This window comes from Electrophorus electricus, chromosome 5 (genome assembly GCF_041902795.1).
Source record: "Electrophorus electricus isolate QZ-2024a chromosome 5, ASM4190279v1, whole genome shotgun sequence".
NCBI classification, from domain to species: Eukaryota; Metazoa; Chordata; class Actinopteri; order Gymnotiformes; family Gymnotidae; genus Electrophorus; species Electrophorus electricus.
In genome coordinates, this window is record NC_137501.1 from 29,802,166 (window position 1) to 29,824,665 (window position 22,500).

The 22,500-nt window shown below is 45.9% G+C and overlaps 2 protein-coding genes across 6 annotated transcripts in view; one reads left to right on the plus strand and one right to left on the minus strand.

The window, feature by feature from the left end:
- Positions 1-11,021, plus strand: part of fbxo41 (F-box protein 41) — a 40,929-nt gene extending 29,908 nt beyond the window's left edge. For both annotated transcript variants that reach the window (XM_027012577.3, XM_081714759.1), the window contains exons 4-13: positions 420-490; positions 3,956-4,314; positions 6,542-6,777; positions 7,041-7,156; positions 7,439-7,591; positions 7,691-7,786; positions 7,922-8,040; positions 8,586-8,744; positions 8,921-9,036; positions 10,885-11,021. In XM_027012577.3, coding sequence (XP_026868378.3) covers positions 420-490; positions 3,956-4,314; positions 6,542-6,777; positions 7,041-7,156; positions 7,439-7,591; positions 7,691-7,786; positions 7,922-8,040; positions 8,586-8,744; positions 8,921-9,036; positions 10,885-10,947 — 1,488 coding nt within the window. In that variant the 3' untranslated portion in view covers positions 10,948-11,021. The remainder of the gene's footprint in view (positions 1-419; positions 491-3,955; positions 4,315-6,541; positions 6,778-7,040; positions 7,157-7,438; positions 7,592-7,690; positions 7,787-7,921; positions 8,041-8,585; positions 8,745-8,920; positions 9,037-10,884) is intronic.
- An 8,542-nt stretch (positions 11,022-19,563) lies between these two features.
- rnf24 (ring finger protein 24) overlaps positions 19,564-22,500 on the minus strand; it is a 32,413-nt gene continuing 29,476 nt past the window's right edge. For all 4 annotated transcript variants that reach the window (XM_027012573.3, XM_027012574.3, XM_027012575.3 and 1 more), the window contains exon 6: positions 19,564-22,500. This exon is cut by the window's right edge and continues 2,009 nt beyond it. The gene's annotated coding sequence lies outside the window, so the exon portion shown is untranslated.

Sequence of the window (22,500 nt, forward strand, 5' to 3'; positions counted from 1 at the left end):
ATCAGTTTCTGATTGTATCAGGCTTGGCAGGAATGATTTGAAATCTGGCATTCTCCCCTAGCCTCTGTCCTGTTGGTGTAGCTCAGAAGTTTCTTGGGTGTTGTGGTGTAGATGCTGTTGTTGCTGTTGATGTGCTCTGTGACATCTCGCAACCTTTTGCTGTGACACAAATATAAAAGAGCGTGTTTGCCTCGCGTCTTGTTCTCTTTCGATCTCTGCCACCCGGCGGCTTCACCCTTTGACATCACCCCCCTCAGCTCCTCAGCAGTTCAGCCTGGTCAATGCCAGCACTGTGGAGATTTTAAAGATATTTCTTACTTTACTGTCTGTACTTTATTTCTTTACTTCGTCTTGAATTAGGTCAGGTCAGAAAGGTCACTCTGAATGGCATTCAGATTCTCTTTTCTTCTCATATACAGAGGAACTCCAGTCTCTCCGGTTCGAGAGGGATGTACCAGGTGTCTGAGAGGCACGCCTCACCCAGCACTAAGTAAGTAGCACAACACCTGACACCCTAGTCTTGCTTTCCTCCCTTGGTAAAAGGCAGATTTAAAGCAGAGTGGTGGAGGAACACCTGTAGATCCTGCACGGTTCGCTGAGTATCTGGGGTGTAGATATTAACACTACTAACTCAAATGTAGTCTAAGTCTGGATAGTTCAGAAGGATTAAACTAGGTTTGTGGCCAGAATAGGGAGATTAAAAAACAAACAACCACCGCCCCCACAAAACTATACAGCTGGTGGATGAAGTATCTCTGTCCAGCAATGTGCCACTGCTGTGGAAAATAAAGATTTAGTTTGGTTTCCAACAACAGCACCAGCAGCAATATTCAAGGCTGCTCCAAGGTTGGTGTGTTTGTGTGTGTGTGTGTGTGTGTGTGTGTGTACAGTACTGCTGCTCCAATCTCAGGCTATGGAATGCATCGGAATTTTCCATCAGTGCCGATTGCTACCACACACAGACACACTACGGTTACAAATACGAAGCCATTTTCTTGATTGACAGTCGCTAACGCTAATGAACAGTTAATTGATTATTCATTGACACGCACGCACCCGACCACCGACATGTGATATATGTTCATGAAGACCAAGTAGCTGCTTCAGCAGTACGTTTAACTGATTTGTTCTCAGTGTCCATCTCTCCTCCTCGGAACAGTGATGGAGTCATCTGTGGTTAGTGCGGTCCAACAGGCGGCCGTGATGGCAACCTCAGACGTAGCCAGCTGTACTTTCATTTCCATGCACAGATCTTCCAAACGACTGTCAAATCGTTCAGTAGTCTACGGAAACTTTCTCCATCAGATGTACTCAGTGGCACTGGGCCTTTAAGGATCGTTCATTAGTTTTGTGATTTCATTCGCTCATGTCAGTTTCTCCAAACCAGCGCTGAAGTAAACGATTGGAATCCACTGGGACCGGATGTTGTCAGTATGCAGGATGTGGATTGGTTGATAAGCTACATAAGAGGACTTGTGTTAAGTCTAAGTGTAGTGTCACAGTGGTCACGAGGCACAGGTTCATTCTTTCACATGCTGTCGTAGCAGGCGCAGAGAGAGTAAACAGAGAGGGCCTGCTTGCTGGTAGGAAAACCCGCCGTTTACGCAGCTTGGAACTGCTGATCTACTATATTCTTAACAGCAAATACGTGACCGTCAAAAATAGTTAACCCTAGCACACACACACACGCATTTTTGCACAGGCACCCTCTCAGGTACACAGGGGCAAAAAAACACACTCATGAATTTTCACTTAATCCAACACCCCCTCTCCTATACACTCACACACAAACTTTGATTCTATGGATTTCTGTGTGTGTGTGTGTGTGTGTGTGTGTGTGTGTGTGTGTTTGTCTCATTTCATTTTTAAAAAGCACCATACATTGTTCTGCTTCATACCCAGAATGAATGTTAGAACATTTGGGCCAAAAATATCTGAAAATCCAAAATGCTGTTTTTACTAATTCTCATTACATCAAACATTCAGCTCTCATGCGGTGAATGACATCATATCTGATTATCACGGCCATCTGAACCATTGCGATATGACTGTCCGCATGGCATACAGAGCAGGGATGTGGTTTGTCTGTAACCCTTCGGTCTGAAACAGAGACATCATATGTGAGTAGAGCAGATGATGTCAGAGGTTATAGCATGATGCATTACACCCAACACAGTCAGTCCAGTTACATCTCAGCACTGTCATTCTTCTCTGTTACGCAGTACTGTTTGCTGACGATCACGTGAGTGCGGTTTCCCCCACGCAGCGTCCCACCGACGTCATGTTATGCACGACTTTTCTGTTTGTGTGCTAAAATATATCTGGAACTTCACCATTTTCAGTTAACATTACACAAGGCTCTTAATGTACATGAGTAACTTCTGTTGGAGAACTGGGAACACTGACTGACAATGACCATCTGCTTGCATTGCCATCTGCTTGTGTGTGTGTGTGTGTGTGTGTGTGTGTGTGTGTGTGTGAGAGTGTGTGTATGTGTGTGTAGCTTACCCATATTCTTGTTTTTTGTCTCCACCAATTACACATTAACCTACTAATATACTACAGCATCAGTGAAAGGATGCAGGCAGCTCTTGCAGATGACGTAGTAATAATCTCCCCCACCAGCAGGGAGGAGCTCTAACGCTACAGGCCATGGAGTCAGACCAGTGTGTGTTATTGTAGAGTCACACTGGTGTAAGACCAACTCTCAGTGGGGGAACCAGAGTCTATTGAGTAGCTCTGTAATTGCCACATTAGCAGTGCAATACTGCAGGGATAAAGGCAGAGTCATTTGGTGTGGAGGTCCCTAAGGGGGGAGGGGTCTGTGTGGGGGTGAGTGGGTGGCGAGACCAGAGCACTTCTGTTTGGAAACGCAGCGAGTGTGTCCTCGACCGCCATGCAACAGCTGCACTGTCCTAACGGTAGCACCTCTGCAACTCACCTTGGTGGAGGCCAGTGTTCCGTGTGTGTGTGTGTGTGTGTGTGTGTGTGTGTTTGAAAAGGAGGGAGTAAGTGTAAAGAATGTGTTTCTATGGTACCCATCGGACCATTTCTAATATCCACAAGCAGCCAAAAGTCATTTTCCCGCTCGTGCGCCGGCTTACACAAGCGGCCGTTGGCAGCTGGTCCAGCCGTCCCAGTAGTATGGCGCTGGGACCAGGTCTGTTTAAGGGCATGAGCTGGCCTGCACACTGCGATGTGGACAGAGTGACGGAATGTCTGGCTGGAATCCCCCGGTGGAAATTCACTCTAAGGAAAGGTCCTGAAGGAGAACATTTTTTCCCCCCACAATCCCTTGCTTCAGATTTATCTTTCTCAGCAGCCTCCAAGTCTCAACGCCGATCTGAGAATGGCATCCGTGTTTATCTTTAAATGATTGTGGTTAGGGGACAGGGGTTAGTGGATGTGGATCTTTACCATGACTACAACGCAGCTGAGAAAGACAGACAGAGACACAGGCAACCAGTCAAAAGGGCTTAAGCCGTCTGAAGGTTACTTGGAGTGAAAATGTCACCTGGGAGTTATTCTCGTCCTCCCGGCTGAAGGAAACAACTTGTGGATTCAGGAATCTTCATATTAAAAAGTTTTCCGTTTTTTTGGGGTTTTGCACTCCAAGCCTGACATAAACCACAGGGAACGTTCCAGAAACAAACAGCCATGCTGATGGGTTTGTGTGCATAGATGTGTGTGTGTGTGTGTACATATACATGTTTGTGCAAATTTTCTATTTGTCACTTTATGAATCTACACATTATACAAACATTTTTCGTATCATGCATTTCTATGAAAGGGATAGTTGGAAAATTCCTAACACAGTGATGTATGAAGGCGCCGTTATATCTCTTCATTCATGGGAGCCATCATGCCTAGTTCTTATTGACCTTCGAGTCTTGGGCCCGGCTCTCTCTCTGGATAAACGTTGAGCCCAATCCCAGAGACTCTCTCCTTTTCCCAGTGCCAGGGTGTCTGGGAGGTCGAAGTCAGTGTCTCAGGGCACAGCGACAGGCTACGACAGCGATGGCATGGACCCGCACGCGCTGGAGGCCGGCGTGGAGGAGCAAGGCTGCGACGGACGCTGCCGCCCGGGCGACTCGGGCGCCTACGAGCGCCGCAACTGGGGACTCCGTAAACAGGCCATCCAGAACTGGCACCGGCGGCCGTACCGCAACAGCACAGAGGGTGAGGAGGCCGACGTCTCCGACGTGGGCTCCCGCACCACCGAGTCGGAGGCGGAGCCATGGGAGCACGAGCGCCGGGCGTCGGCTGACAGCCAGCAGCATGCCGCCCACCGCGGCGGGTACCGCCTTGGCACAGGTAAGCCCCGCCCACTATGCTGGGCACGTCCGTTGATCTTGCGGAACTTTTTTTGCGAACGAAAAAGACATAAATAAACTGTCAAGAAAAACGAAGAAAAGGGATGATATGTGGCTAGCAATAAACAAAGTCCAGCAGGGTCATATTCAGACTTGAGTGTTTGTGTACTGTAGGCAGTGTACTGCATCTCCCAGACTCTTTGACCCCATGGGTCCGGGAGGGGGCCGAGCTCTTTCTGCTAACTCCACCAAGAGGAGGCAGTGGGGAAAACTAGGTCAGAGTGTGTAGCGACAGCTAGGGCAGGCCCCAGAACAGCCAGTGCCGGTGTCACTGGCAAATGAGTAATGAACGTCGAGTCCCACTCGCTGACTTCACATCAGCCAGGGGGCGGTGACTGGGGAGAGGATGAGTGATTGCCATACGGCTGCTTTTCTACACGCACCGGGTGCGCGCACACACACACACACACACACACACACACACACACACACAATGCAATGCAAGCCAGTGTAAAGGAATACAGATGGATTTATTTGCGCTTCCCTGTCATTAATCTCATATGCAGTAATTGCCTTCAACACACCGGTACCCTCCTGCTTTGTTCAGGACAGTAATAGCCCTCAACACACTGGGAGCTCTAAATGGTACACTGCTATGCCTCCCTCTCTCCCTCTCTCTCTCTCCTTCTCCCTCTCTCTCCCTCTCTCTCTCTTTCTCTCCTCCCTCTTGCCCATGTGCTGCTAGGGCAGTGTTTTGTTCCCAGTATACCTGAGGAAGATGATGGCTCCCACTGCGTCATTCTGTCTTGCAAACGCACCTGCATCTGTACAACTTCTTCAGCAAGGCCTGTTTGTCTGACGCAGCGTTCACAATGAGCTTGACCTGCGGCCTCTCGCACGAGGACACACATATGGAGGCCATGAAGCTTCGTAAGGGCTTGATGGACGAGGTGGTCGATGGAAGCCCCGATAAAGAACATTTTAAACCACTAATTAGAAGACAAATGTAGTCTAAACACTCTCTGCCTCCCTGGACATTGCTTTGTGTTAAAAGGAAGCCTACGCAACTCTAGAAGCCCAAAAAAGGCCCCTTATTTAGATCAGACTAGCTTTAATACAAAATGGCTTAGTGTACATCTCTGATCTTATCCAGAACTATGGTCTCATCTGGCTAAGCTGGTCTCCCCAGCATTACTGTACTTCATTCTAGGAGGTCACACAGATGATGGCATTGCAATATTTTGACAGGCAAAGAAACATATGGCCATGTGAGTCACACACACACGCACACGCACACACGCACACATCATTATGACCCCCTTTCACACACCATTTTAACTGATCCAGTTTGTGCTACATTTTATTGCATTACAGGTTTTCCCCTTGTATTGTAGCTCAGTGATTAAGGTACTTGATTTGTAGTCAGAAGGTTGCTGGTTCAAGCCTTGCCACTGTTGGGTCCCTGAGCATGACCCTTAACCCTTAATTGCTCAACTTGTACTCAGTCATAATTCTAAGTTGCTTTGGATAAAAGCGTCAGCTAAATGCCAGAACTGTATTGCAATGTTTATAGTGCAATGCAAATTATGTTACACTATGTTAAAATTATAGTTTAATAATAATATAAATCTACAATTACATATTATATATACACACACACACACAATTACATATTATATATATATATATATATATATGCTAATTCTATAATTATCAACGCGCCCTGTTATCGATTAGTGGGAGTTTATTACCCCCAGACATGGTTCATTTTGTGGCATTTGGCTCCGTGCGACGTGTGAAAGTCTTGCGCGTGGGCGGCAGCCTTCAGCAGTCTGTGACTTCACAATGGGTTTCAGCACGCGCGCCGACATTCTGTGCAACGCGTGAGTCAAGAAAGCAGCCGATGGCTCCGTATCCAGCGACACGACCCGACACGACACGACATAATACGCTCGCTGGTCACACGCTCCGACTGACGCTGTAGGAAGGAGAAGCAGTTGGAATTGCTCTGCGGCTCTCTGGCGCCACTGTGTGGGCAAATCGTGTATTGAAGCACAGTGTGTAAAGACAATACGCCATCGCCAAAGATTTCAGTTGGGCATATTTGTCCGAGGAGTATTTATTCCTTTGCATTCCTGTGTGTTTTCTTTTACTTATGCAGAAATCTTCCATCACTCAGTGTGTTTTCATGAACCTTTTTGGCCCTTCCTCTGCCCTGCCCACCCAAGGTTGCTCGGAGGCCGGTTACCGGCCTTGCCGCCATGAGAAGAGCCCGTCCAAGTCCGGCGAGGTGATCAGTCCCGAGGTCCTGAAGATGCGTGCAGCGCTCTTCTGCATATTCACCTACCTGGACACCAAGACCCTGCTGAGGGCGGCCGAAGTGAGCCGCGACTGGAGGTTTGTGGCGCGCCACCCAGCCGTGTGGACCCGCGTGCTCCTGGAGAACGGCCGCATCTCCTCCAAGGTGCCGCCCCCGCTTCCAGCGCCGTAGACAGACCCGCCGCGGGCCGTTTCTGTGCAGAGTCTTGGTTTAGTCCCCGGCCTGCAGGCAAACGACCTGAGTACTTTGACTGGAGTTAAAACTACTTGTGTGTGAAGAGCTTAGTTAACCCGTTTCACTGCTGTTGTTTAGAGTGTTGTTTTATTTCCCTTTTCTTAAAACGGGCTGTTTTTGTGATTGTGTGCGCACGCGCGTGTGTGTGTGTGTGTGTGTGTGTGTGTACACAGTTCTTGTGCACACTCTCCCAGTGGTGCACCCAGACCCACTCGCTCATCCTGCAGAACCTCAAACCCAGACAGAGAGGCAAGAAAGAAACCAAGGAAGAATATCTGAAAAGCACACGGTACCAGCCGTCTCTCACACACACACACACACACACACACACACACACACACACACACACACACACACACTGTGGCGTTCCTGCACACGCTCCTGCTGCTGTTCCTTCCTCCAGTATGTGATCATTCTCAGAAGGGAATGTCCAATTATATGGACCATTTCCCTTTATTAAGGGTGTAAATTTGATTAAATACCTTGATTTGATACTCTTGTCATAAGACAAAATGGAGAGAGATGACAGAACCATTTTATTTTCTTTATTTTCTGTGTGTATGTGTGTTAGTGGGTGTATAGAGGAGGGTCTGGAAGCCCTGCTCAAAGCTACAGGAGGAAACCTTCTCATCCTGAAAGTGTCTCATTGTCCTAACCTGTTGACCGATCGCTCTCTGTGGCTGGCGAGTTGCTACTGTCGAGCTCTTCAGGCTGTTACGTACCGGTCAGTCCACCAGGGGGTGCTGCTTTACGCTTTTCCCTTATGCGCGGAGTCTGTAACGATGCTAAGGGACTGGGTGTTGTTCATGTTTGTGTATTTTAGGAGTGCCACAGATCCTGTTGGCCAAGAGGTTATTTGGGCTTTGGGAGCAGGCTGCAGAGACATCATCTCGCTACAGGTGGCACCCTTACATCCCTGGTAAGCAATGATAATTTGGTTATCATGGTTTCAAATTAGGGGTCGACTCTGTCTTAACCATGTTTTCAGTTTGTTTAGAGAATAAGATGAATTATGCTTAAAAAAGTTTTTTTGTGTGTCTTATGTTTGTTATAGTCAACAGCCCGCGCGCTTCAGTAACAGGTGCCTGCAGACGATTGGCCGGTGCTGGCCACACCTCCGAGCCTTGGGAGTGGGCGGGGCTGGGTGTGGGATACAGGGATTGGCCTCTTTGGGTGAGTGAACAGAAACCGAAGAGCTGTACAGTTCAGGAAGCAGTTTTGGGCACAGAAAAACAACAAAACTGATTTCAGATCAGCGCAGAGACTCAGAGGAGGTGTTCCTGGCTTGCTGACTCTCACAGTATTCCGGTGCTTTTGCATCTCTGCAATGACCCCGTGAAGAAGACGACATGCGTTCCTTGCACTCGTCCCTGCTCTGGGAAAGCGTAAATCAGTGTTCTGAATGGAGAAGTGTCTTTTGTTTAGCGCTGTCTACTCCGTTGCTCTGCCAGTCAGACATAATGGCTTTGACCTTTTTTAAAATCCACAATTTTGTGCTTTTCTTGTAAATCTTTCTTACTTTGTTCCCGACAAAGTGTTTATTTGTGCAAAACAGTTCAGACTGTTCACTGCTGTAGATCGTTGTTCACAATGTTCTCCAAGTTTTTAAGGACAGTCAGCGTTGCAACAAGTGCATTTACATTACATTTACAGTTTGGCTTTACATTAGTAACTGGGTGTGTGTGTGCCCACTTGGATGTGTGTGTGTGCGTGCATAGCGAGGAACTGCATGCGTCTGCAGGTTTTGGAGCTGGACCATGTGAGCGAGATCAACCAGGAGGTGGCTGCTGAGATGTGTCGGGAGGGCCTGAAGGGTCTGGAGATGCTGGTGCTGACGTCCACGCCCGTCACCCCCAAAGCCCTGCTGCACTTCAACAGTGAGCGCACCAGCGCCCCCTGCAGGGACACGCTAGTTCAACGCCACCTCACTGCTTTCACTCTCACTGCTTGGTCTGAGCATTGTAGTCTCCCGCTTAACCAGGAAGGGATCTCTCTTTCTTTCTCTTCCTTTATTTCTCTCTCCATTTGCTTCCCTCGCTTTTTCACCCGGCAGGCGTGTGTCGTAATCTGAAGTCCATCGTTGTGCAAATAGGCATTGAAGATTACTTTGAAGACCCCAACAGTCCCGAGGCCAGGAAGCTCTTCGATGAGATGGTTAACAAACTGCAGGTACTATCGTGTGTGCCCTGGTGTCTGGGGTTGGGGTTCGAGTGATTAGTGCCTGGAGTTGGAGTTTGAGTGATGGTGTCTGGGGTTGGAGTTCGAGTGATTAGTGCCTGGGGTTGGAGTTTGAGTGATGGTGTCTGGGGTTGGAGTTCGAGTGATGGTGTCTGGGGTTCGGGTTCGAGTGATTAGTGCCTGGAGTTGGAGTTTGAGTGATTAGTGCTTGGGGTTGGAGTTTGAGTGATTAGTGCCTGGGGTTGGGGTTTGAGTGATTAGTGCCTGGGGTTGGGGTTCGAGTGATTAGTGCCTGGGGTTGGGGTTCGAGTGATGGTGTCTGGGGTTGGGGTTCAAGTGATTAGTGCCTGGGGTTGGGGTTCGAGTGATTAGTGCCTGGGGTTGGGGTTCGAGTGATGGTGTCTGGTCTAAATATCCATGCACCACACATCAGTGTTGGTTTAAATCTGCTGTTGATCAAAAAAAAATAATCAACTGACTCGGGCTGAGAAGCCAGCGGGAAGATCTCCCTGGTGGATCAGCCGAAACACGAGCTAAACTGGCAACAGGTTGTGAGGAAAATAAGGACTCAAGACAGACTCCTGTCTGTCATATCACGAAATTTCAAAGTGCTGATGCCAGTTTCTAAAGAAGAAAGGAAGAATGCTAGAAGCTGTCAGATGATTGCTCATGTACAGAGGAGTTTGCTGCTACTGTAACCTGCCATTCCGACCGAAATGTTGGATCTGTGCAAGAAGCCTTTTGACCGCAGAACGTCACGTTTTGGCAGTCCGCCTTGGAGCGAGCAGAAGCCAGCACCGGTTTGAACGGAACGCCCACCAGTGGGATAATATTAACTGGGGGCCACAGGGTTTCCTGTCTCCCGGTCGGTGCAGATGAGTCAGCGACATTAGGGGAGCCCATCTGCCATGCCGACGTCGGTGAACGGTGACTCAGCAGAAGGTGACTCAGCGCGCGAGAACTTCTTAGGAGACTAAGGACCGAGGAGACTTCAAACGAAAGTGAGGCACTGTGGAAGCAAAAGGTCTCGCGCAGAGTGTGAGAACACCAAGGTCCAAGCCATCTGTCTCGTAGATCTGGCACCTTAAAACAGCTGTGAATGAACCTTCTGGCACACTGCCACATTGCTTTTATATTGCTCTGAAAACCCACTAACCGTAGACAGCAAAACTAACCAAAAAAAAATCGTTATACTTTCATCTTAGTTATTTCATTTGTGCGGCCTTGGCGTTCACAAATGTTCCAGTATCTTGTGGGCCAGCTGAAACCGCTCCCTGCGTGGTAACGTATATTTTTTCTTTCATATATAAAGGGATAAATACATTCTCAGCCTTCGTGTCGATGGGTCATTTGTGTAGTTCGAGCGGAAATATCGAGCTTGCCTGTAAAACTGCTCGGAATGTAAAGTGTGCAGTCAGAGTGTGCAGGAGAGAGGAAGTCACAACATGTGGAGAGCACAGGGTCTTCGGGAGCAGGTTTTAAGGTCACAGAATTAGCTGGTGTTATTCTGCATTACACCAATGGCCTTGATATAGTGCAGCTTTCTGCTAAGCAGACAGATGTAGTATGCAAATGAATGCCCTAATAAGGCATTGTTTTTCTTTGATTATCCTGACCGATCTTGGATGATAATGTGGGTCATGTAGCAGTTCGCAATATGTAGCCATATAAAAATTTTTTTTAAACCTTTTTAATTATAACCTCATGAAATGGATCCAGATCTATCATTAGAACATCTGAGGGCGTCACAGTGTGTAATGTAGCACAGGTGACCGGCTGCAGGTCAAGACGGTAGATGAAGTGCGAGTCAGGATGAGTAACCCCTGCGTTTCCATCCAGGCACTGAAGAAGAGACCCGGCTTCTCCAAAATCCTCCACGTGAAGGCTGACGGTCTGTGCTAGCCCCGCCCACCGCGGCGGGTACGTGACTGCAGCCGTCGACACCCCACTCTGCCCTGATTGCGTCAACTCCTCCTCTGCCAACTGGGCTGATCCTCCATCGTCAGTCTCAGCTACCATGTCACTGACAAAACAAGAAACTCTCCACACTGCAGCCAAGGTACGGCCTTTCCACGTTCAGACCGGAGCGGTGATCTTCAGAGGGACGCCACGGAGACGGGAGTCACGCCGAAGCAAATTCCAATGGCGGGCGGAGCTGCGGTGCGTTCGTCACGCTCTCTCACTTTTGCAGACTCGTCATTGAACAGGACTCGTCCTGGCTTTGTCTTCATAGCACAGAGCTGTGTGCCTATACAGCCAGGGACAGCGACGATGTCCAGCTGACGAGCCAAGCAACACAAGCAGCATATGTATGAAGTCGATAATTAAAGAAGGAATAGACTAAGGATATATATGTGTATGTGTGTGCAAGTGTGCGTGTGTGTGTGTGTGTGTGTGTGTATTATTCCCTGGTATTAAACAAGGACACGGGAAGAAACGAGTCATGAAATTCGGCGTGTGTCAACACCAACCATGACCCGGATCAGCATTCCAGCGGTCACATTGCTGAGGTCTTTCCTGCACAAATAACACCACCAGCTCCTTGTCTGGCACACCGAGGCCCTTTGGTACCGCCGACCGTCTCTCTCTGCTGTAGCCCCTTCCCGAGTCCCGCGCGGGGAACAGCAGGATGTGCGTTAAGAGCTGCGATGTTCCCCACCAGTGTCTATCCCCTCCCCGGAGCAGGATGATGATCAGCGAGTGTCCAACAGCATTCCAGCTGTAGTCCGAATACGCCAGCCCCCCCGGCCCGGCTCTTTACGGGTCATTCCTCAGGCACTTACGTCATTTAGGACTCGTGTTCTTAAACTGTTTTCTCTTTGAAAATGTATTCACAGTTTGTACATTTTTTTGCTACCATTACTATTATTAATATTTAGGAATGTCGATTCATATCCCTGTGGAAGAGCCAGAGTTATAGAGTCATACTGTTCATATGCGGTTAATGTGGACACATCAGCGTTGGTCTAGGCACCGACTCCATTAAAAGGGCAGCATTCACATTAATATGGTGCGTTGACTTGCTCGCCAGGTGATCTGTCACCTTTTTGCTTTTTTGTTTTGTCTACATTCCATTAGAAGCCTGTTTTGTTTTGTTTTTTGCTTGTTGGCTTTCGTGTTACTAAGTGCGCATAAGCCTGAGCGCAACTTCTACAGCTCGGGCTGTGTCCAGGTTGGTCTCCAGAGCAGATCTGAGGTGGTGGTCAGAGGTCACGCTTCCAAGAGCTTCACGGGACGACACAGCCTGAGAGCTCGTGACAAAGTGATGTGCCGACCACAGGGACAGATCTCGAGTTCCACTCGGGTGCGTTATGGGCATGGAACAGTCGGGGTTTGAAATATCGGTGGTTGGGTAGAGCAAACACTGTCACTCGTGGTTAATCCCGAGTCGGACGTTCCCTTTTAAATGCCAGGAGAATGTTGGGGTTTGCTGGGCCGTGTTGAGTTGTTGGTATCCTCTTTAAAAATAAACTAAAAAGGGTTCAAACAAGGTACTTTTTAATCCACTTAATTTTACAGAGATTAAGAGAAAAATAGCCTTTCACTGATTTTAATTTATTCAAAGGAATTAAAATCCTTATAAAAAGGTTGATACAACACGCACATGTAAAACTTGTTTGGGTTCGATGTATGAGCAAGCTGATAAACAGCAAAGACATTTGGTCCTAGATTCTTTTTTTCCATCTTTATTCGGGCTGCCAGTGATTCTCACTGCCAACATTTCTGAGCAGGCAACTACTGAAGAAATCACAGCAATCGAGATGTAGGCTTTCTCTCTGTTTTGGGGTTTTTTGCTAAGACCTGTCGGTTTGTTTACTTCTGTTTACTAGAAGAGAGTTGATCTTTTGCAGTGACAGTGCAAAGCTGCGTTTTTAACTGGAATCGTGCTGGTCTTGGATTGAGTGAATTTTTTTGCCAAGTCTCAGTAACAGCCGGAGATGTTATGGCACCGTCATAGTCCAGCTGCTCCTACACAACCCTGCTGATGCAATAAAAGTAATGCAGGCAAAAGTTTCTACCACTTTGTTCAGGACTCTCAGCACTGTACCAGTTACCCATCGGGCTTTGCTGTCTCCCTTGGTCCGGTCTTCGAGCTCTGTTCTGTTTACTCTGTTTACTTTAGTCCAGGGTGGGGTTTGGTACCAGAGTACAATGCTGGATGTACCTGCCTTAAAGCTCTTCATGGGCCTTGCGGTACTACTGAACAGGCTGTGTTCTACCGTGTGCCCTGTAGTGATTACTGAACATCTACAGATTGCCTGAAGGGCGGCATGTTCTAGTGGGATGGCGCTGGTGCTTGGTGGAGCATCGTGTCTCGTACCCGTCCCCCACAATCCTTTTTAGGCACGCGAGAGACCCTGCAACCTGTGCGATGGCAGGACACGGCGGACGACTGAACATTCCTTTCGCTCTCCTCGCGGACTTGGGTTCACACGCAACAGGGAGCGCTGCCATGGTTCCTCGGCAGGCCTGGCCTACACTTTCCGTTCCTGACAATCCGTCTCCCCAAGACTTTAAAAGCTGTACAAACGTTGTTTATGCAGGACTAAGGAGTTACGTTATGTTAATATTCCGTGGCGGAGGTGGGAGTTCTGGAGCTTCTAGATCCAAGCACCTCCATTCTCCTTTCAGTTTTACTTTTGTTCTTTCCAAAGTTTCTTCTGTGGTGCCTGAGTTGACCACATGAAATATATCTTTCAAAGAGTAGTGTGGAACTTGCAGTATGTCGTGTATCATAGATGCTTTATATATTGAATGTGTATCAGAGTCCTATAGAGATGGAAATTATTTAAAAACAGAGCATAAAGTTTATTTCAGCTATTTATTTCTTTAACAAATGTCTATAATGATGGCATGTTTGTGTTAAAGCATAAGACATCACATTGCCTTCTTAACTGTTCGAACTGTTGGATAGTTGCTAGAATATTACAGCTTTGTATGTAAGAGCTCTATTGCTTGCTATATTTGATTTTTAGACTGAGCAAATTTTGCACCATATTTAAAAAAAAAAAAAAGCAAAATGCTAATGTTTAGTATTAGGGTTATTTGATGTCACTTCGTTTAATGTTAAGGTTTTTGCAGTATTTGACTTATGATGCACTTTTTCATCGAAGCGCTTTCCAAGGTCTGTAACTGCGAGCTTCGCGAGGTTATACCAAACCTGCTCTCTTACAGCAGTGGCCATGCTGTTTCTCATTGAGCTTCACTCTCTCGAGCCAAAAACACAATCTGTCCTTGTTGATGAACTTTTCAGTCACTTAACTGTGGCAAAAGTACTCTTAGTATGGAACGCGCCCCAACAGGCGACCAGGTTTCCCTAAATGTCAGAGTTTCAGTGGAAGTGTGCCAGAACTCGTAAGACTTAATACTGTAGTGACTGCAGAAGGCCGTGTCAAAGGTCATGTAGTACAAATGCACAACATTGGATATTATTCTGTAACCTTTACAAATCTTACAAGTTATAGCAGTGGACTTCAGAAACCACTGCATATTGGGTTTGTTAAATGGTTAGTTTTGGTTGGATTAAATGGCTGGATGTACTTGATTGAGTGGCTGGTCAAGACAACGAGGTGCTTTTTCAGACAGAGCTGAGGCCTACATGTGGACTTGGCTACTCACTGAAAATCCTACTTAACCCGACGACAGGCCCTGTGTCATCTCCAGCATGTAACAGAAATGAATGAAATCAGAAATCGAAGCATTTCGATGGTTTTTACGAAGTACAAAAGATCACCGATGCTTTCCTTTTCATCTTTCAGTGTAGTTTTGTTTGGGTGGTTTTTGCAGAATGCTAGCAGAGCCCATAGACTTAACCTGTGCCAGCACGCATTCCTTAGCAGATAAGCAGGCTATTGTAGATACAATCAGTTTTAGTGGTGTTAGCTGTTTTAAAGTGCCAGGTGTTGTGACCTTTCTCATGTGGCTGTCCTGTAAAGATCTGTACCCACAACGCACTATGTTACGCTGCGCTTCTATTTACAGTGTCAAAAAAGAAGAACAAAACACGAGTCCACACAGCTGATATGACGACTGGTGTATAATTTATATTAATTGCAAATGAGATGTGTAAGTGGAATAACATTCGCTATATTATATTTATGCCAAAATGTGTGTGAAAGAGACGTTGCTCACTTCTCTTTAAAAAACAAAAACAAAGCCTTCATGGACATGCACATCCCTGGACTGCTACACTGCTGTTTACATTGTACATACACGTTTCCGGAACGATCAGCTGTGTTAGGCTTTATTGATCATTACATGTCAATTGTTTTCATTGGTTGTCCGTTATACCCTTTCAGAATGTCCTGTTCTCAGCTGTCTCTGACAGGGGACTTGTGTATCTCTTCTGAACTCTGTCCTGTTCGTGTCTACCAGACGCCTCTGATGTACTTGCTTCTCCTAGACAGAGCCCTGGGGATTTGGTCACGCGCTTAGTTAGCCATGCACACCACTTCCGCACATGCTCTCGGTGGGGATGAATGTATTTAGCTGTCCGTTTGTCAGCGGTGTTCATTACCTCCACATTTAGGTTCCTTCTCGAGCAAACTGTGTAAACGATCACATGTTGTACAGACTATGATGAGAGAAGGGTGACATTTCATTGACCTGGTACACGTCCTCACCCAAACCAAACTCGTCTGTGTCACAGCGTAGACAAACCCCATGTTCATCTCTGACTTCACAGCCTTTATTGCCTGACCTCATTTGTGGCTGCAGACAATATTCGTTACAGTAGCTTAGCCTGCTTTAAATTTAATTAACAGCAAGTTGCTCTTTCTCAATTTGCAATGCATTAAATAAAACAACAGTTTACATTCCGAATTTCATGCAGTTTTATTCTGGGCATAGCCCATGAAACAAAATAAATAAAATAAAAAATACATGAAACTTGTAGCTTGTCTCTGTGTCTCTGAATTGGGGGGGGGGGGGTTATTGTTCTTCAAGTGAACTTGTCATTTTGTTTAATCATGAGAGGAACTTTAGTTCATACACTCAAACTTTGGTTAATGCAGCTGATTAGACCACAGTAGCCAAAAATTATTAGTCCAGATTTCTGTTTTCTGGATAGAGGCCACAAGGTGGCAGTAGAGTACTACTTCTATATTGGCCAAAAACGTTGAATTTGCTTTTTGCTGTGGGACAACATATTGTATCCTCATACATGCAACACATTGCTAAGGCTTTTTAAATCATAAATGGCATATACTACTACTACTACTACTACTACTACTACTAATAATAATAATAATAATGTGTGTAACCTGTATGCTACTTATTTAAGACCTTGGAGTCACTAGCAGGCCTTCCTTGTCTGAAATGGAGTGTGTGGCACTACAGGTGAGATGATGTTTTCACTGACATGGGAGAGCAGCGTGCTGTACTGTGGGGGTTGGGGGTTGGGGGCAGGAGGTGTTTATTAATAATGATTTTACAAAGGGCTTCCAAAGTGTGGCCCCAGAAATTTGCACTACACCACTGGCTGTTATATAACAGTCTCCCACCAGCAGCTCCGGCCAGGTGCCCTTGTGAGACTAGCAGACGAGTCACTAAAGCAGCGGATCGCTCGGACCGTCTTCCGCACAAACCCTGTGCCTGGGACTACCCAGGGTGCCGTGCGGAGGGCAGGCTGTGGCTGATGCGTCTTTTCCAGACCTTTGCTCATCCCTGAGCCAGACTAGGTGCGACCGTAGCCGAAACCTGACCACAAAAAAACCCCCGGCACTTTTACGCTCAGGCCAGGCTGGGAACACAGTGGCCTGGGCTACGCTTTCAGCCCGGTGAAGCGGCCTGTGTGGAGCAGGTACAAACAGTGGGTTGGTGCTCTACATTGTAGACACATTGTTCTCTCCTCATGACACATCATCGAAGAGCACTCTGGAAAAACATTATCTTTAATGTTTCTTTCTCTTGGCTCCAAAGACAGAAAAATACTCTGTTTATTTCAGACACTGCTATACTAGGTCGAAAACATGCTAGAGATAGATGGCTTTCTTTAATAACCAATATTAAAATAGAATAAAATGGGTTTTGGGAAACCGGCTTTCCACATGAGATTCCATTTCATTTACCAGAATGTAGAACAGAGTGATACGATGACACAGGAGATATGATGGTGGTTACGATCATGGCTGCTGATCTGTGGTCAGTCTCCATGATATTAAAAATAAATCCTAAGAAATTTAAAGTACTGATTTTTAGATCAGCCATCAAAGGCACTTTCTACAGCAGATGAGTACGTAAACATACAGTATACATAAAGTACAGTATGTATATCAGTACTATACAGTACTGTTTGTTCTTGGAAGGAGTATGAAGGGTGTAAGGTGGATGTGACACTGTTAGGCGAGTACTGCATCACACACATGTTCGTGTGGATTTCTGTGACTGTGATCTGACATAACTATTCCATGAAAATATTGCTCGTTTAATCTGGAAACGCAGCAAGTTCTGTTAATGTTAATTATGCACAGATTGTTAATTATTGCAGTGAAATATAATAGCAATAGACCTAGGCAATATATCTGAGAACATAAGCAGTAAACCTAATGTTTGGGGGTGGGGGGGTTGTTGTTTGTTTTTTCAGTAGTTTCTTGTCTAGCACATGAGAGCACAGAGCATGCAGTAACTAGGGCACAAGCTGTCAAACGTTCTGTACAAGAACCACCAGTTCCACGACTCAGACGGCACCGCAGCCGAGTGCGCTCACGTGCACTGCTTTCCCAGTGCGCCAGGTAGAGCCGAAGAGTCGTGCGGCGGAGCCTCGCGAGGGATGGTGCACGGGTGAGCCTGGGCTCGAAAAGGCTTCACGCCGTCTACCGTGAGAGCAGCCTGGAGCTGTTCCTCGCGTCACATGCACAGCCGTGCTGTGGGTGCATCTTGCATCCAGAGACGTGCGTAGCCTAGGTACCCAGCACTGACACAGGCTCTCTCTCTGTCTGTCCATGGTAGGCACTTCTTTCATTAACTTTGTCTGTCTAGAGACCTCACTATTGCTGGTCTTGAGCCTGGCAGGGATTTACATAAGTGGGGAGTTGTCAGCAGACACGCACGCACCAAACCACTGGTACTGATTATTCAAGGATGCATCCTTTAAAGAAAAGGAAAATGTTTAAAATGTACATTATCTTTTTAATATGTGATTAAATATATTCCATTCTAATTGTAAATACACATATGCTTGTGGAGTGTTATCCCTCTTCAAAAGTAAACATTATTATTAAAAAGGATATTAACTCAGTGTTCATGTCTGGTCTTCTGTGTACTATGCACAGTGCTGCTTATCTTTGGGACCATTTGGGAAGCTCTTTGACAAAAAACGATGTTGTCGCTATTAACAGTCTTATATGAACTTGAACACCCCTTTTCATCACTCGTGACATTGAAACATGCAAGCTTCTGACAGCGCCAGACCCCCACTGAGAAACGCACCCATGTCACATTAGTGAAAACAAGCAGGGAATGGAAGACAGCTCGAATGCCACTGCAAAGAGAGTTTATCGAAGGGATTATGCAGAGTTGTGGTGAAGGAATGGGCCAAAAACCCAAACCAAACTAAAAACAACAACAGACTTCATGAAACCATCCACACAGGACTCAGAACTGTGATACAAACTTGACAGTAAAACATAAAACTCAGGAAACCCACACTCAGCATGACGAAAGGCCACTAAAGATGTAACAAAGACACCAGATGTAGCCATAGTTTAAATAGGGAGCAGAGTTGAAACAGGTGATGGGCGTGGCCTGGTGATCAAGGTGAGGGGGCATGGCCAATTAGCAGGGTGATGTGCATGGGAGGAGCCAAGGTAGGAGGTGTGACAATTAATGTTCAGCAATTGACTTCAGCTGTATGATTATGTAAGGCACTCACAGGCCTGCACAAAAAATTAATTAGCATATTGTAATTGTTCTGTGCATTGTTCTAGATCTGAATGTATTTCCTCTGTCATTGCAGAGTAGTGCTCAACAATGCTGAACACATTAAATTGGACTTGTGTTGAATTATTATCATTAGTGAGGTTGAACTCTAGCGATGTCAGGTAGACTCGTATGTAAAACAATCTGGAAACAAAGCTGGTAAGTAATCGTGCTGAGTCCTGTTAACTCTTGTTCAAATATTAAATCCTTACATGATATTTAAGCACTTCAGTATTTTTAAATTGTTCTCTAATATCTGTATAGAAGGTATGTGCCTATGTTGAAGGTATACATGCCCATTTACAAACAACAACAACTGCATATTTTAATTGTTCTACAAGGATTTGGTGCTAGAATGAAAGAAGATATTTTCCCTTTTCTGGTGAAATTAGGAAATTTGTGGGGGAACAGTGCAGATCGGTGTTTGAAAAGGGTTTTTAGTCTTTTCTGAGACAATACGTAACATTCTTGTAGTGGATTAGAGTGAGATTAGTGTATGTGCAGAGTGTGTGTATGTCATCTCTGCACTCTGATCTACTGAGCACGGCCTGACTGGAGAGCTTGTGTTTTATGCTGAGGAATGACCACGCCAGGACCTGCTTCCATTATCTCCAAAATTTGGTAATTTTATTTACAGTTCAAGTCAATCACATGCAACACTTTTTAAATGAATAAAACACAAAATTAGCAAAACAACAAACAAACAAACAAAAAAAAAACCTATCTTTGTTTTCTCTTTGTTTTCTCCAAAATGTCAATTAAATATACAAAAATAGAGCTTACAAATACTGTACAGCAAATGTCTCCAAAATTATTCTGCTGCAGAATTCTTAGTTTTACAAACATGTCTGTGGGTTTCACAAACATTCTCAGTGTTGAACACAGGAGGTTGGGGTTCGAGGGTTTAAGGTCTACGCTACTGAGACACAGGTTGGCGGGGGAGTGCAAGGTGTGCGGGTTGTACCGCCGGACCCCGGAGTTAAGACCTCGGATTAACGCTAGAAATACACACTCACTGTACAGCACAGACCACGGAGAAGCCCGAGGGGTTGGGGGTGGGGGTGGGGGTGTGGGTGTGGGCAGGTTTAGATGGAGCAGTAACTGTACAATATCGAGGCCCTATCTCTACAGGCTGCATGTATAGCATTAGGTAAACCGAGAAACAGAAACAGAAGTGCTTGTTTTGATGACTTGGGCATGGACTGGACCTCAGTGGTCACTGAAAAGGGCATGCAGGTCTTTAGTGGGCACCACCAAGCCTGACCATTTCAGTGCTACCTGGGACCTCACAAGGGTCAACTGTCACGGTCAAATGAGAGCGCGACACCCTGACATAGGTGAGGAACAACTCAGTTTCAGTTCTACTGACTGTCCAGATACTCCAACACACGGTACTTGTCCGAGGAGTCACTGTTGGTGCATGAAAATAACCTGAATATATCTAGTATAGATCTATAATGTTTCTTAGCCTACCTAACTGTAAGTAAGCTGCAGATCTGAAGGGCAAATTTCATATCTTGTGCCCTTTTCTTAACCTCTTCGGTTCTTCTGAGTATGCGGTGTATTACTGAGGTCTGAGAGGAGGTAACAGGGGTGGAAGGTACCCTATAAATCCGCAGCGATGTTCTGCTTCAGGTTACATGCACATACTGAACCCAGCTTGTACGAACCGGGTAGCGGAAAACACAGGAGACATGGACACAATCAATTACACTCAGAATTCACGTTAGGCAATAATCAACCACCCAGAGCCTTACATTCAGTATTAAGTGATGCGTAAACCTCGAAGCCCCAGTCCAGTATCACTAGAACTGTAAGCAATGGTGAGAATATGATCATTTTTATGTCTCTGATAAATATATCGATATCACATCGTTAGACGTATGTCGCGTTAGGAGTAACAACAGCAAAGTTAGATGCCTTTTCTCAAAAGGTTTCCTCTGTAAATTCTAGTGCCAGTTTTAGTCAAATACACTCATGCGTATCAAAAACAGAGTGGACCCCCCCCACATAAACACCCCGTGTTTAAACATGCAGTCAAAATAAGTGTGAGCTGTATGCCGTGAACGGCCCCAAAACGAGAGGGCGCTTACAGCAATCGTACGGTTCACCAGACGGACACAAGCACTGCTATTATAGGCCTCAGCTACCGTCTCCAGCAGAAGTGCACCACACAACACGTTCTACCCGCTGCAGCCAGTAACTGACACAACAGGTCTGCGGTTTCCCCTCCACACAATTTGGCCCAGGCGTGAAGAGGGCGGGGGATGTGTGAACTGCCACAACACAGCCTTTATTGCCCCAGGCACAATGCCGGGCAGTACAACTCGTGCCCTGGGAGAAAAGGGCTACCTCCAAAACTGTGCCCTACTCTATATAGTGCTTTACTTTGGGGTTCTGCCATCTTGTAGCGGTGTCCGAAAAACAATGTGCACGGCACTATAATAATCCCATAATGCACCACAATACGTTGTTTTTTCTGTAATTAAATAGGCTGGGTTTATAGTTAACCAGATTTGACACCTTTCAGGTCAATTAATTTAGTGTTTGTTTAATATCTTTTTTATAAGATAGCCAGTTAGCTACAGAGCTAACTGGTTGTTTACATTACCTCAAGGACCGAAGATGATGTGGTGATCCATCGGTCTCGGATGTTGTCAAACTTCTGTGACTGTGGTGTGATATCCAGATTGCTTACACGACAGAATCCAAACTTCACGGCCTTGAGTTTTTTTTTCCTTATAATACAGAGCTCTATGTAGCGATCCCGATTTTCACATGTAGTGGATAGTGAACATGGACATGGTTCTGGATACGCTCAAAGGCTGTCCAGAGCAAAGCATTGCGCTTATGACCCTTTTCCACCGGGGGCCGGTCGCACCGACAGGGCTAAACTAAGACGGTCGTAATTGATAAACTAGTTGTAACTAAAACCACAGAGGAGTTTGCGCCTGCTGCACCAAGTTACACACACGCACCCAAGACCAGTTTTAGCGGCGCCTGCACTAGCCTACCGACTAGACAGCACACCCCTCCAAAAAATATATAAAAAACAAAAGTTATTTCACATACAGCGAAATTGAATTATATAGTTTACATAAAGCCACGACTTCTAAACATAGCAGCATAATAATAAATACATTTTAAAAACAAAACCAAAAAAAACCTAGACTTAGAAAACAGCCACATATCAGCTTGTAGAGATATCGCGTTTGGAGATGAGTCTCCCACGTTCACAGGACTGCGCGGGCTCGGCCGACGGAGTGATGTTTCCTTAACCCTCCTACTCCAGCGAGCACTACCGAACACTTCATAAACAACAACAACAACAACAACAACGAATAATAAAAGGTGCGCCAGCCCCCTTTCACAATAAAGAATTTACATTCATTCTAAAACTGCTGAAATATGGGCTTTGTTACTTTAGCAAGGGTGATAAAATATTAAAAAAAAAAAAAACTTTTGTGGAAATCTTGAAAGTTATCATCATCATCATCATCATCATCATCATCATCATCATCATCAATATAATGTATA